General features: G+C 46.0%; 3 protein-coding genes and 1 non-coding gene across 4 annotated transcripts; 2 read left to right on the forward strand and 2 right to left on the reverse strand.

The window, feature by feature from the left end:
* Positions 1-6,677: 6,677 nt before the first annotated feature.
* On the reverse strand, positions 6,678-8,030 carry BO80DRAFT_351871 (FAD/NAD(P)-binding domain-containing protein; the record flags this gene model as incomplete). Its single annotated transcript, XM_025715603.1, has 1 exon — positions 6,678-8,030. The coding sequence occupies one exon, from the start codon at positions 8,028-8,030 to the stop codon at positions 6,678-6,680; it is 1,353 nt and encodes a 450-aa protein (XP_025576899.1).
* A 517-nt stretch (positions 8,031-8,547) lies between these two features.
* Positions 8,548-8,619, forward strand: BO80DRAFT_t118. The gene has a single exon. It is a non-coding gene; the product is annotated as a tRNA-Ala (tRNA).
* A 725-nt stretch (positions 8,620-9,344) lies between these two features.
* On the reverse strand, positions 9,345-10,317 carry BO80DRAFT_463333 (uncharacterized protein). Its single transcript, XM_025722585.1, has 2 exons — positions 10,205-10,317; positions 9,345-9,625 (listed from the first exon to the last, which is right to left on the reverse strand). Exons 1-2 carry the CDS (start codon positions 10,285-10,287, stop codon positions 9,457-9,459), a joined length of 252 nt encoding a protein of 83 aa, XP_025576900.1. The 5' UTR covers positions 10,288-10,317; the 3' UTR covers positions 9,345-9,456.
* Positions 10,318-12,787: 2,470 nt separating this feature from the next.
* Positions 12,788-15,373, forward strand: BO80DRAFT_403132 (bifunctional terpene synthase/polyprenyl synthetase family protein). The gene is made up of 9 exons (XM_025717636.1): positions 12,788-13,127; positions 13,183-13,211; positions 13,262-13,515; positions 13,565-14,150; positions 14,212-14,530; positions 14,579-14,680; positions 14,734-14,797; positions 14,859-14,952; positions 15,010-15,373. Exons 1-9 carry the CDS (start codon positions 12,845-12,847, stop codon positions 15,328-15,330), a joined length of 2,052 nt encoding a protein of 683 aa, XP_025576901.1. The 5' UTR covers positions 12,788-12,844; the 3' UTR covers positions 15,331-15,373.
* The last annotated feature ends 218 nt before the right edge of the window (positions 15,374-15,591 follow it).

A 15,591-nucleotide genomic window follows, 5' to 3' on the forward strand; every position in this document is an offset into this window, starting at 1 on the left:
ATAATATATTTTATAATTTTTTAATAGCTAATAATTTTAAATATTTATATATAGATTATTCCATGTTTGTAGGAAAAAATTTTTTTATATTTATTTATATTAATAATATTTTTCTATTTATACTGGATGGTACTGTAGTTAATATTTTTAAAATATTATTTATTAAATTTATTAAATTTACTAATAATAGTTCCTGTATCCATTTTCTAGGTATTAATATTATATAAGTAAATAAAAGTATTTATTTCTTGTAGAAATTATATATATAAAATTATTTAAAATATTTTAGTCTTTTTACTTGTAAGACTTCTCTTATATTATATAATTTTAAAAATTCTTTATTAAAGTATAATGGAATAATAGATTTTAATAATATTAAAATATATTAGAAATGTAATGGTGTATTTATTTAAATTATAATTAATATATATTTTAATATTATGTATATAATAAGTAAGCTATTATTTTTTATAAATAATTCTACTAATCTATATTTTTAAGTAATGAATCTTATTTAGTACTATCTTATTAGTTTTCTTAACTATTATTCTTTTTACTATTATAGTGGATTTAGATTTATTAGTTTTTATAATACTAATTAGACTAGTTTTTATTTTTTTAATATAATATTAATCTCTAGTTATATATTTTAACTTACTGGGAGGCTTATTTCATAGAATTTAAAAAAATAAATTATTATTATATTATTTTTAATTAAAAATAAATATATTACGCAAGTAATAATAATACAGGAGTTAATTTAATTCTAATTATTATTTATTAAACTAGATATTTAGTGTTTTAAAATTATATTTGTTTTAATAACTTATCTTATAGTTATTTATATAAATAACTAATCTATTATTACTCTAATTAAGAATCCTGAGTTCTATATCTATATAAAGTATATCTCTATTAAATAGTATTTTATACATCGTGAAGTACGTGTAATAAATATTAAATTTATTTATATTAATATAATTAAATAAGTAGCTAATAGTTTTATTAAGTTACTTAAATATCTCATCTACTCCTATTTTATTAAGTAACTCGGTATAGTAAATTATATCTAAAATTATATCTAATATTTCTGTATTTATATATCTTTTACTTCTTATTTAAAAAATATAAATAATCTTATATCTTCTTTTTTTTATATGTAATGTTACTGACTACATCCTCGCTCATAGGAAGTATGAAAAGAGATCACGTGATCTTAGACTTAGCCACTTAGTCATCTCCTCCTCGCGTAGTTAGCTAGGCAACACACACTTAATATCATCAATATTGCTGTCACATAAGCCATGCGTAGTAGAGAAGGTCGTCCTTCTAAAGCTCACGTAATAGGCGGAAGAGAAAATAAGATACTTAGCTGTCTCCTCTATTTCGCTGTCCGGCTTCATGAAACGATTTGGTTACATACTTTAGCGTATTGGATATCAATCATGCGTGGCACGGCATTCGGTCACGTTCGCCCAGAGAGCAACCAGAGAAGTAACATATACCAATGTTACTAGTAGTATCATCATGAATACGTTCTCATAGGCATCTGTGTTCCAGTCACATGACCGCGAAAAGCAACCCCCCCCCCACCAAAAAAAACGGCTACTCCTTGAAAACAGAGACAGATTCCAAGAACAAGATGACCTTGGGTTATTCCAGAAGGACAGAAAGACCTGAAAAGGTTATAGGAGACGCTCCGGGACAAGAGTAGACTAGATAGGAGCTCTCAAAAGGTTATGCATGTGACGGCACAGACTCGGCATATTTTCCTATGGCAGGAACGAGGATGCAAAAATAAATGGAATAGCTGAAATAATACTTCCATATCCGGAGGGCTCAGTAGGAACCCATGACCTCGGTCTTGCTTCATCCAATCAGGATGGGCGAAATGATCGGCTCTTTTGACCCCGATATCAATCGGACCTCCGTTCAGGGAATCGATTCCGCCGAGCCCGGTGGAGTCATGGCGCATTATCGCTTAATATTCCCTGGTGAAAAAGTCCCAGGTAGCAGACAGGAAAAGCCTACCAATCAATCGGAACCGGTGTTCAGCCGCAGGAATCCGGTGCGTCAGGTACCTGATGCTGTCCCCTTTTTAAATTTAAACCCTTGCTGTTCCCATTCAATGAAGACCGCCAGCTGGAAGCTTTGATCGCTGCTCAAATGAATACGGATTAACACCTCGTCGATCTTTACGCACCATTCATTCTTTTATAATATAATATCCATTCATGACTGCACCATGGGCCGAACCTGGACCCAGTCCTGGCTGCCCATCCTCGTTGCTCTATCGCAGCGAGTGTCGGCAGCAACCATTCCCGCAGTCACAGTGACTCCCACCTCAGTCACTTCCACTGTGACTTCAGCTTCGGCATGCACAATTTCGGCCCTGCCCACTACCACGGAATGCGTTGATGGATATTATGAATACAATGGCGATTACTACCAGGTGCTGTGCAGTGATACCGTACAGGGTTACTCAGGATTTCTCCCCAATTCGCGGCAAGACGACATCTGGGGTTGCATAGAGGTTTGCTCGACCTATTCCAACTGCATTGGAACGTACTGGTTCCTCAACATTTGTTACTCGGAAAGTGGAAGGATCGATTACGACTACGTGCCCTATGATTACAGTGACCCTGATAACAATGTCGTGAACTACATTGCTTTACGATTGGATTCCAACCCTTGTGCGACGTCTACCTCTGTTGAAAGCTCTTCCACAGTCGTTCCTTTGTCTGCGTCAACGTCAGCTATCGTTATTCCATCTTCAGCTCCTTTGTCTTTGGCCGTGTCAACTGTCTCCCCAATCGCGTCCCAGGGTTCGGTATCTTCATCAGTCCCTGTTATTCGAAGCTCCACGTTGCCGTCCGAATCTGCCAAACCATCTTCTGCTGCAGTCATTCTTTCGTCGCGCCCTTCGCCGTCCCTCTCAAGCTCTATTATTGCCTCACAGGCAGGATCCAGCCAAACGTCATCCATAAATGTTGTTCAAAGCAGTCCATCTCCTTCAGCCGCGGGAGCATCGAGTCCGCTTTCTATACCGACCATGAGCCCTACTCGTGGGCGCAATATAAGAACAGCCAGTGCATCACCTTCGATATTCCGCTCAACCAAAACGTCAACTATTTTCACTACGGAGACAGTTGCCATTGAGACTACAATTTGCCCTACAAGAGCTACTGGAACAATTGCTGCGCAAAGTACTGTGGACACCATCTCGTCTGCTGAACAACAAATGACAACGTCCACTGTATTCACCACTCAAGTGCAAACAGTTACAGCCTGCCCATCCTGGGTCCCGGATTGTCCCGCCTCGGCAAAAACCACCCAGTACACGACAGAGATCGTGCCCCTCTACACTACCATCTGTCCAGTTGCCTCTGAGAATAGTGCAGGCGCCACCAGCACAAGCACTGTTGAGCCGACAGGCACTGCTGTCCAACCTCACGAAAGCCTCACCACATCCACTGTATATACCACCCAGGTGCATACTATGAGCGCTTGCCCCCAATGGAACCCACATTGTGTCGCCTCCGAAAAGACGACCTACCTCACAACTGAAACCGTTGTCGCATACACCACCATTTGCCCGGTAACAGCCACGGAGACAGCTGTTCCTGTTGCAACAACAATAAGCGAACAGTCCGGGGAACACCCGAGTGAACACCTCACGACGTCTATAGTCTATACCACCAAAGTGCACCCCGTTACTGCCTGTCCTTCGTCAGTCGCGCACTGCGCTGACTCCCAAAAGACTACCCATTTCACCACCGAAACCGTAGTGGAATCAGTCACTGTTTTGACCATCACCGTGGAAGCGACCGGGGTTTCAAATGCTGCTACTGTCCCAGTTCTTCAACCCGCTCCTTCTGCTGAAAGCACAACGGTATCCGCAATCACGACAGTCTACTACACAACCGAGGTCTACACAATCACCAAAGGACAAGCAACGCATCTCACCACGGCCGCCTTCCCCATGACTACAACACTATACATCACTCGGACAGTCACGGAGTCTATGCCCACCGAGACAGCATATCCAATCTCAACCGGACCCTACAGCCATCCAACTGACTTCCCTGCACCGGACACCGGCGTCAGCGCCGATTCCCAAAGCCAACCCGGGAAGGGAACATCTACTCACCCCTCTGGAAACAGTGACAGCCACCCCGGCAGACCTGGTGCTCCTATACCACAGGGCCAATCCCCACACGGCTCCTCTCCCGCTGGCTCCGGAATGAAAGGGAACCATAGCTTCGGCATTCACCCCTGGTCCAATCAGTCTCATTCCGCTTCGCTGGCGCCCTCTTCCAGTCTCGTTTACAGCCACCCTACCCCTGGATTTATTGAAGGCAGTGGGACTCTTTCCGGACAAGCATTCAGTATATTTATAGCCGATTCGGCCCAATTCACAGGTGCTGCGTCTAAGAGATATATCTGGGGAGTTCTTCCCGTCTTGAGTGCGGTGCTTACTTTCATTCTTGTTTGGTAAAATACCTGGCTCTGTTTCTTTCCTTTAATAAATACAGATAGTCTAAGTCTTTTGTTAATTCCCTGCACAATTCTTTCCGATGGTCTGGTCTAAACTCACCCTGTGAATGATACATATCTAAAAGGATGAGGGGCGTCAGACTCAGCACTGGACGTTTTCATGGCAAAAAAAGTCCTGTCCAGCTCGACACAGAGATACAGAATCTTTCCAACTAGTAAGCCATATATCAGCCTCGGTTCTGCAACTCTTTCAAACGCTACACTTTCACGACCTCGACGAATCGGGCTAATTTGAGGACATGTGAAGAGATGTGCGCGAGCTGCCCTGTGCGAGCATACACTTGGTATTTCTAGATTCAAGAGAGTAGATGTACTATTAAGTCCGTGGTGAGATTCTCATCGAAAAAAAAAACATCAAATCCATACATCTGAACACGTTACTACCAGCTCTAAGTAAACACACAACACGCACCACGCACCACGCACCCTGCCCGCAATCCCCAACAAGCAGCAAAACACCTACCAACACAAACCTCCCTACTAAGTAAACTCTACTCCTCGAAACCAACATCCCCCCACCCATACCGCTCACAATTCATATGCCAATCCACAAACCCATGCTTGTACGCAGTCCAAAGCCTCGCCGCTAACCGGACCTCCCCACCGACCTCCCCAGAACTGTGCACATCAGCGCACTGCACAAAAACGCGATCCAACGCCAGCGTCGTCCGTCGCACCTCCTCCACCGTTTCATAAAACGTATCCCGAAACGTCCACAACCCGGACCCAAACCGCGAGGTCCTCCCCGCCTGTCGAGTGGTCCTAGTCTTCATAGAGAGAAAGTTTCACGTCTCGCCTGCCAGGATCTCTTTCGGACAAGAGAGAAGGTCATTCATATGGTTAAAGAATGTGCAAATGGCTGGGACGGCGGAGATGAATACCCTTGAGGAGACTTCCTCGTGGCGAGAGGGTTTGAATATCGCGACGAGAGAATGTGGTAGTATTTGGTGTTCCAACGATCGTTACTCCGTTTTGGGACGAATAGCATGGCCTTTCTGGCATTTGGGGGCTGCTCACTACACTCACAGGCCGAGGGAATTGGATGAGACGTGCAGGTCAACGTTTTCGGAAATCTATCCTTCATATGGAACAGTCAGGAGGCCGTCTAAAAGCAATGTCATCATCATCAGGATAGCTAAAAGTCGATATCTCAGCAGACCGGTTGTCGACCACTGTCGGTACAGCCATCAGTATGTGTGTAATTGATGGACCTACCTGAACTGGAAGCAAACATATCCAGTTACATGATGAAAGGAGATTGGAAAGATGATCATTTTCAAAGAACAGGGTATGACCAGATTGTGTAACCGGAATTCAGGGATAGCGCAAGAGTATGCAGAGAACCGGTAGTAGTGCCATCATTAATCCGACCACTAGATTATGCAGCACGTGTTTGGGATGGGTGCTTGGATGTCATACCTCCAGCGGGTGGTAAGCAAGGGACAGGTGACAATCAATGCCAGGCTCTTTCGTGTGACATCACACTGTCCTTGCTTATCCTTGAACAAGAGTTTCTGTCACACAGCGGCATCTATGACCTCAAGGATCAGACCATAGCCCGTGGGAAAGTAGTCAGGCGCTATCCTAGTTGACGCAATCCATAAAAAGCACACCAGCGCAGTTACAAATGTCCCTTGCACAATGAAAGAAGGAATAACTGGTAACTTTATCTACCGCACAATAGCTCTCTATAATGATTTCCTTTCACAACAAGTCATGCCAGTGCGCTTTTCAGCCCTATAATATCGTAGCCCTAATGCACGCAGGCAGCAAGGGGTGGGTTGGGCAGGCTGAGCAGGTGAGTTTCCGATGGTCTACAGATGTATAGGTTCTCTGGATGCTCGCGTCAATAAACGGACAGAATATCTCATCTTATTCAGACGTGCCCATGAAAAGGTACTCACACAACCGGAAGCCGGGCTATCAAGTCATCAGCGCGTACTAGTTCACGTAGCCCAATGGGATAGATACCCTTCTCATGGAAGTACAAGGCAGTGAGATCCTAAATATCTTTTATAAGATAATAGATTCTTCCAGTCCATGTACATTACCCACCTCAAACAACTATGTACATCACATCCCCGTCACTGCAAAGAGCAACAACCGTCAGGCAGCTGAACCTACAAATGCATCATCCCCACCACCGCATCCGTAAAATTCCACAACGGGGTCGAATAATCCGTACACCACGTATACCCCGTATAATACGTACTCCTCTTCCCCTGCAACCCATGCAGCTTATCATAAAACCCCTCCCTGATCTCCTCAACCCCCACCATCAGTGTCTCGGGCGAATGCGACGCAAACGCCGCAATCTCTGGATCCTGAGTGGTATCATACGTCCCTGCATCACGCATACTCCTCAAATTGTCCACAATGAGCTGTTTCGCATCCTCGGCGGTAAAGTTTGCCGGCGCGACGATCTTCGTCATAAAGTACCCCGGCACACCAGAATACTCTAGTTCCCACTGAAAGGGGGGGAGGGGAAGACTCCCCGGTTGGTTATCGGGGTTTACGTTCGCGATATTGATCCCATCTGGGAGACCGGTGTTGGTGATGGTCGCGGCGTAGTATTGCATGTGGGTCCATTTGGAGAAGAGGGATTGTTCGGTTGACGATAAGTCGAGGAATGCGAGGTTGGAGAGGGTTGGGGGGAAGGTGATGAGGAGGGAATTCGCGCGGATGAGGGTCTGGGTGCCGTTGGTATTCTGGACGAGGACCTCCACGCCGGTTTCGTTGCGTGAGGTAGAGATGGCTGTGGTCGAGGAGAAGATGTTTTCCGGGCCGATGTAAGTGGCAGCTTTGTTGAAGAGGGTGTCGGTGCCGTTTTTGGGACGGATGTATCCGCCGTTGAGGAGGGCGTCGATTTGCGGGATGCCGAAGTTTTGGATCACGTAGAGGAGCGGGGTGTTGAGGAGGTCGCCGACGTTTTCGGCGAATTCGAAGATGAGGGTGAGGGCGCCTTGGAGGGCGTGAGCGGAGACGAATTCATGGAAGGGCCGGAGGAGGACTTCGGGGATGGGGTCGGGGAGATAGTAGGCGCCTGTGGAGAGGGAGTCGAATTGGGCGATGGCGGCGCGGTAGAGGAGGAGGCCGGTGATGGTGTCGAGGATGCCGTCGCCGGGGAGGGCGGGCTTGCCGGTGCGGAAGTCGACGTAGTTGGTGAGGAGGGAGCCCGGGAGGAGGGCTTCGTAGTCGACGTCTAGTTGGGAGAAATAGGTTTTGGTGAGGTCGTTGTTGAAAAAGCCTTCTATGCCGTAGTTGACGTATTGGTCGTCGGGGAGGTAGATGGTTTCCGCATGGCCACCGAGCTTGTCTTTCTTTTCGACGAGCGCGACGGTTTTGTCTTGCGAGCGGAGTTGGACGGCGGCGTAGGTTCCTGTTGAGCCGCCGCCGAGGATGACTACGTCCCGGGTTAGGGTGGATGTAGAGAGAGCCAGGGACGCGGTGGCCAGGAGAGCGGCGAGACGCATTGTGAGGCGGAGGGCTAGGCCAAGGCGATCGCAAGAATGGCAGACGGGTCATGGATCTCATCTTATATCTTTGATCTTTCTGTCTTTGTTCCCGAGAGTGGATCTTTCAAGATAGGGAACGGGACAAAGCTTGGTGCATAGGCGATAGTGGCCAAATAGAGTTCGGCGCTCCACCAGGTCGTGAATGGGACAACTGCAGGGTGCTTCGTGCCTCTAAGCTAGGTTAGGGTTGGTGGAAAGCATGATTTAGTTAATACTACACATATGACATCCGTCACCATCGGGCATACACAACATAAGATCGATTACCGTTGGCTTGTGTGATACGAAGACACTGGACTCGTACAGTATTGTGTAGGGTTCTGCATGGATAAGTGGGTCACCCCTGGCGATCTCAATTTTCGATCCATTCCGACCAGAGTTCATTGGCTGATTGTATTCAACACTCCAGCAGCCGCAGCCAGTCCCTTAATTGCAAGTTTGTGACGCAAAAGACTACGCGATTATTTCATCAAATGGGGCTGTGGTTTAGTGGTATAATATTCCCTTAGCATGGGAGAGGTCCGGGGTTCGATTCCCCGCAGCTCCATTTTTTGTTTTTCCATGTCTTCTCTTTCACTCTCGGGCAATTTTTTGCAGGCAAACACAACAAAGTAATGAGAACTTTTGCTAGTGCAGGAGCGTGGAACCGGTCGCTCACGTCCGACAATGGCTATTTGTGATATGTTTTCCACTTCCTTATGCCCTTTCTCTCTTCAGAAGCTTACAGACTGGCAAGATGCGTTTTTAATGTAATGTAGTTCAGATTATTTTCGTCATCTCTTTTTATATATTCTCCGTCCTAGAACATTCTAAACCGCTTAGCAAGTCACCCGAGTTCATGTAGATCACAGCGTCTCTACCCAACATTTAATGCATCTTCTTCTTCTTCTTCTTCTTCTTCTACTACTACTACTACTGCTGCTGCTTCTACCACTACATATGTTTGATAGCTTCGTTTTGCCGTGGTTAGGGAACTCGTAGGGCTCGTAGGTCCGAGACAGAGTTACGGTCTCGGAGCCATGAAGTCGCACAGGCATCCGCTCATCTTAGTATTTAGGGCGTGGACAGGCTCATACACATAATGTAAGCGACAGTTCAATGGACCCTTGGGCCCGATTCATGTGAAAAAGAAAAGTTAACTAATAGAAATTCGTGTGTTTCCTTCTCGCCTGGCCTCGAGGCGGCAGGCTGCTTCTTGGAAGATTGACGAATCGCAGCATCTCTCGGAATTACGAGTAAATATCGGCCCGAGGGAATGACACTCCCGAACACCCCCTCTTCCGCTGCCACTTCCCCCGAGTCTGAACTGCTGCTTGCCACCAGACAAGATGACCTGATAGTAAGGTATAGATCCATTCATGGATCTAAGCTAGGCCCTATCCCTCTAAATCGGTAGAGCAGGCGACCCCTCGGATCCGTTTCGAACTATCAGTCGGATTTCCCGGGAATTATAGACGCCTTCGTAGACTTGGTAGTCCGTGTGGCAGAAGCCGGCGGCGGCGACTTTGATGAGGACGTCGGTGGAGGTTATGGGGTTGAGGGGGGGTGTCGTACTGGTTGTGTTAATTGGGTGTTAGGGTTGAGGACAAGGGGGTAGGGGTTTACCTGCACGAGACGGAGGGCTTTCATTGTTTGGGGGATCATGTTGGTTTTCTGCTGTGGTAATGCTGTTGGTTCAGACGAGATGCCCAAAATACGATTAACTAACCCAAAATAGCCTCAGTGCAAACCTACTATTTATCTTTCCTCTAGCAAGAAACTATAAAGGTGAGTTGAGATGAGAGGGGATGAGAGTTACCTTCCGCATTGGCTACAAAACTGGCGCTGTATCATGAGGAGGTTGGTACGGGGAAGGGAGCTGAGAGAGGAGGGAGAGGGGCATACCAAGACAACATTCCCACTCTGGGTATCTGTATCATTGTAGGTTTTTAGGACGGATTTGGAATTAGTGAAGGTTACTTTGCTCTCGTCGAGGACGTAGTTAATCGAGGGGCCTGCGGTAGGTCAATACGAGTAGCAATGTAGAGAGAGAAGGCATGCGGGGTACATACCACCTCACGAGCGGGCGCAATTGCGACTACATTCCCCAAACATTAGATCCGAGATAGATAAGACGGGTTAGGATCTCTTACCAATGACATCGCAGAAAATCCGCAGGCTGTTGATCCAGCGAGACTTGGATGCCTTTCCATATGCAGTGGCCGGTGTAGGACATGGTGAAATTCCCTTATTTGGTTGTGTGGGGTGATAGTACAAAATATGACAACTAAGCACTAATCTTCGAACCGCGAAATGCTGGGCAGTGCAGCTATATAGATTGATGTTATTATCACGCCCCGGATGACGTGGGGTTGAGGAGCCCGAAAACAGGGTTTAGAGTCTCGGAGCCCGGTTTCTAGCGCTCCTCGGAATTATAAGGTTTGGCGGTTAGAGTTGATGGACTTGGAAGGTAGGGCTGCTGGATGCACGTGCAGGATCCACTGGCGCTTCCACTGGCCTTTGATTGTCAACTCCATCTATTACTGAGGAGAGTGTTCTGCAAGGAGGACAAGGCTGAGTTAAGATCTGGGGTTCTGGTACCTTATGCTGCTTAGACAGGGACCGAGGATCGATGATGACAATCAGGACTATTTTGACTACAGGTGTTTGAAGTGACATGACTTCACTCAATTAGTTGTTATAGGAAGTCTCTAGCGACCAATATGCTTCAGTTGTGGAGTGACTGACCATTTGGTGAGAATATATTTTGTAGTCAGTCAAAAGACAAGCCGAAGCGCCCGTTCCACAGGTACTACTTATTTCAATGCACTATTATAGGGCTGACAAGGCTGATAAACATCCGGACTGACTTATCTGTGCGTGAGTAGCAAGGACACGTCATGCCACTACTGGATACCTATCAAGCAAGCTTTAAAGCACGCTCGTGGAGGAAACAGGCATTCCGCTGGGTGGTACGACTCCGCAGCCTGGAGCAGATCACAGTTGTTGTCCGAGCACTGAGACATTCCACGTGTCATTAGGATGGCACCTTTTAATATAAGTTGTACGAGGCTGCTTAGGGAAGGCCTAGGCGGCTGCAGCAGTCTGGAACAATCGATTTCAGGACAGAAGGGCGATATGTATAGCTCTATGGAGGAGTGCACTAAAAGTGTCTGCCAGGCACTAGTACCACAAGACCTGACCACTAGTCTAGTTTAAATACCACAGGCTAGTAGACACTTTTGGTACACTCCTCTGTATGGAATCATCGATCCCCATGCAGCACAAAATTCTGGCCATGCAGATGTATTTTAGACAGCCCCTGCACGTCGCCTTACAATCGCAAAAGAAACGGCAAGCAGTGGTTGAACTCCCCGGAGCGACGTCTGTGCATGTAAAACATGTCGCTTTTATAACTATGGTGGACCATTGTACATATGTATTGGGGTAGCCTCACAAGGACAGACGACCCACAAAGCACTTCCCATGATGAGGACACATCATCTGCATTCCCACATTTGATTGGCCAATCACTCATGCCGTCTTGGGTATTCGATCCAATTTGGTTGATCTAGTAGGTCAGTCAACTAATTCATCCGATCTGAAGACTGGTGAGGCCAGATCTAGTCATTCGGCATGCCGAGACCGGTTCAAGTCAGTCTAGTAACAGGGTGCATAAACTATTGATTTTCAGAGACATTTGTGATGGTTGCTCAGCTATGTCAGTTTAATCTGGATGACAGGTCCAATAGCTACGGCGCACCCCCACCTGCTTAACCCAATCCCATGGCGATGAGATTCAGCCTATTGAGTCAAAAGCAAAACTTGAACAGATCCACTGCTAGTTACGAAGTCAGATCTGTAAGCACTGCAAGGCCGCCGGCAACCAGATGCCTTGACCACAGAATTAACTGGGGCATGTATGTCCTGCAGCTATCAAAGAATTATTTGACAAGGCCAGTTTGACAAGTCATTCAAGATCACTAAAATTGATCGTGCCTTTATTGCCATCGTGGTTGGGGGTTCCTTCTATTTTCTTTTTTTTTTTAATTTTTTTTTTTTTTTTTTTTTTTAGCTGGCCCGCTTCCGGCGGCCCAACAAAATCGGCGATGGGGGCAGCCCGCTGCCTTCAGCCCTGCATTCTTAGGTCGTGCAGAATGGCCAATGCGTTGGCGATTCATCGCCGCATTGATCGCATGATCGTCTAGCTTTGCCGATCTAGTTGAAGTCAAAAATAGTATATGTGGCGAATTGTTTGGCTAGAACATGTTGGTTTCGGATCTCCCAAGAGACGATCAAGAACTAAAATATGCCAGACTGCCCCACGCATTAATTCTGGTTCACTTATTAATAGTTTACAATAGCAATTTTGCAGTGATGTTAAGCGCAGTGATGAGGTTCATAGGGCTTCCGAGTGTGCAAGTACCAGTGCACAGCCCCATTATGTAAAGAAATAAAGGCAAGTTTGCAGCTGCAAAATCCCAACGCTAGATTCATAGTTAGTTACGGTGTACTATGTATGCAATGAGTGCTGAATCAAGTGTCGGTATGTCTCGGAGTATATTTCCGGCTTAATGTAAGTGTCCTGGAGTATATAACCCCCGGATCAATAATGACGATGATCAGCGCTACATTCTCCGTCTCTACAGTAACATCGACTCGCCACAGTCAGGAATTCCTGTCCTTAAATAGCTTCTTCCTCTCTGCAAGATGACTATGCATATCCCCACCTGCCATTTCAATCAGTTAACTCAATCTGGTCCTAGGCTTCAACCTTGAAGTCAAAAGTGACAATGGCATCTGGCGATATCAAGTTCGTGCATTCCGATCTTGTTGATCGGGAGGAAGTTGCTCGTGTTTGTGCAACTACTCTCCCTGTCCGTATCAGCAAGTATAAAGATGTGGCTGAGAAGGCACTTATTGTATTCCATCGGCAATGGGAGGCGGAAGTGGGATTCGCCTTCCATGGAGGAAGCTCGCCGAAGGGGCATGTGTCTGCCTTCTTTCCCCCTGAGATTAAACCGGATCGAGTAGAAGCTTTTACCTGGCTGCTCGAATACTTTTGTGCTCATGATGGTGGGTATTTCCTGAGCGGCGTATTTATGGACAATGGATCGCTAATACATCACAGATGTGGTCACAACCAGTGGTACTTCGCAGGTATAGCTAAACCGACATAGCTCGTTCTGAGATACTAACAGGATATTTAGACACACCCCAAAGATGCACCAGACTCAGTTGGATGGGAGGTGCGAAAGAGTGAAGCGAGCGGTCTTCAAGTTAGCGCAATAAAGCAGATCCAATCGCAGGTGTTTCTGCGTCTTCTCAAAGTTGACAGAAACCGAGGCAACTTGGTACTCAAGGCCATTAACAACTTATCCAAGATTCATGAGACACTCGGTGCGACAGATTTCAAGTCATGGGAAGATTTGCTGCAGTACCGTGTCTATGATTTTGGGACGGAGTAGGTTCGATGCAATATGGGCTCATGGTGGCTGCTGACACTTGAGCAGGTTCAGTCTGATGTCGATCGTTTACTGCTGCGAGCTGGACTTGACTGCTGCAGATATTGAAGACTTGAAATCAGTGTGGTGGCCTGCCACTGCTGCTGCTGCGCTAGTCAACGACTTGTATAGCTTCAACAAGGAGGTGTCCTTAGAGCTGCCCACAAATTCCACAATGTCAAATGCAGTGTGGTATCTGATGGAAACACTCAACTTGACTGTCTCACAGGCAAAAGAACTACTACTTAAGGAGAAGATAGCGCCTCTAGAGAAACAATTTATTGCCAAAAAGAGAGAATACCTGGCGAGCAATGAGAAGACATACAAGTCGAAAGATATCGCCTATTTTCTGGAGATGGTTGGCCTAGGTCTATCTGGAAATTGGTACTGGAGTGCTGTGGCTAATCGCTTCCACCGCTGGATGGACGTTCCAAACTTGGCTGGTTTGGTACCTTCAAATGGGACAGTCGTTCAATTCGATGAAAACACGGCAACATGCGCTACTTTAATCAAGGGCTCGTCTCTGGGAGGTATGATAAATGGAGTATCACCCACTATTAATATCCATGAAACAGCAAAGGACTCATACCATAAAGTTAGTTGTCTTGCCCAGTATTTGTCACTGGGTTTCTCGCAGAACACTAATACCACATTAGATTCTCCAACAACCCATCCAATATCTCCGGAGTGTTCCCTCAAAAAACGTCAGAGGCACTATCATTCAAGCCTTAAACCTATGGCTCAAAGCACCTGATCCGGCAGTACGCCAAGTGGAAGCATTGATCGGACATCTCCATGACTCGTCATTGCTTCTGGACGATATACAAGACAGCTCTGAGCTTCGAAGGGGCCGACCAGCCACGTATCGTGTGTTTGGGGCGCCGCAGACAATTAATGCCGCAACGTTTGCTCTTACATTGGCGTTCGAAAAAGCTGCTCCATTAATGAAATCAGATACCGCGAGCGGATTTTTTGGTTAGCCCACCATAGAAAGCCCTTGAGACTAAGCTGACTGTTGGGTAGATGAGGTACGGAATCTTCACCTGGGACAAGCGATGGACCTCCACTGGACACGGTGTGGGCAGTGTCCGACGATTGCAGAATATATGGAAATGAATCGGTTGAGTACGATCCCTTTACATATACGCATTGGCCATCTTCATACTGACAATGATTAGAAACTGGTGCGCTGTTCTGTCTCGCTAGCCATCTTTTATATATCAACGGGTCATTCTCGCCTGAGTATGTCACAATCACTCACTAGCTAAACTTGAAAGGTGAACATAGACTGACCACATGATAGGACCATCGCCCAGAACGACATAAACGACCTCATGATCCTCCTAGGCCAATATTTCCAAGCCCGTGATGACTACATAAACCTCGCATCAGCCCAGGTATACCTTCCCACCTGCCTCAATATCGAATAAGCCATCATCTAACAAACCCATCAGTACCAAAAAGAAAAAGGCTTCGCGCAAGACCTCGACGAAGGCAAATTCTCCCTCCCTCTTATTCACGTCATGACACACTCACCGAATTCGGTATTACTGCAAAATATCCTCTGTGAAAGGGCACGACATTCCGGGTTATCAGATGATCTGAAAAGACTGATCTTGGATGAGATGCAAGATCAAGGGAGTCTTACGTTTACTGAAGAGACGTTACGTTCTTTGGAGGGAAAGATTGAGCAACAGATGGAATTGATTGAGAGGTCTACTGGAGTTGCAAATTATATTTTCCAGTTCTTGTTGGATCGGTTGAAAGAGATGTGATTGCATTTCTCTGTGTCTTTGGGTGTGGTCGACTGGAATTTGGGTGGAATATATTGAAAAATACAAGAGAGTTTATGTAAATGGCTTAAGAGGAAGGCAGTCTCTGGCTCCTAGAAATTGCCCAAAATAGTTTTGTAGTGCTAGTGAAAGACGCAATCGCCAATTCTTAATATTGTCTAGACAGGCCAAGAATTATCTAACTTGACGGTCTCTACCCCCAAAGATATATGTACCAAACATCGAGTGAGACAGGAGGCAGTA

This window comes from Aspergillus ibericus (assembly GCF_003184845.1).
Source record: "Aspergillus ibericus CBS 121593 unplaced genomic scaffold BO80scaffold_12, whole genome shotgun sequence".
NCBI classification, from domain to species: domain Eukaryota; kingdom Fungi; phylum Ascomycota; class Eurotiomycetes; order Eurotiales; family Aspergillaceae; genus Aspergillus; species Aspergillus ibericus.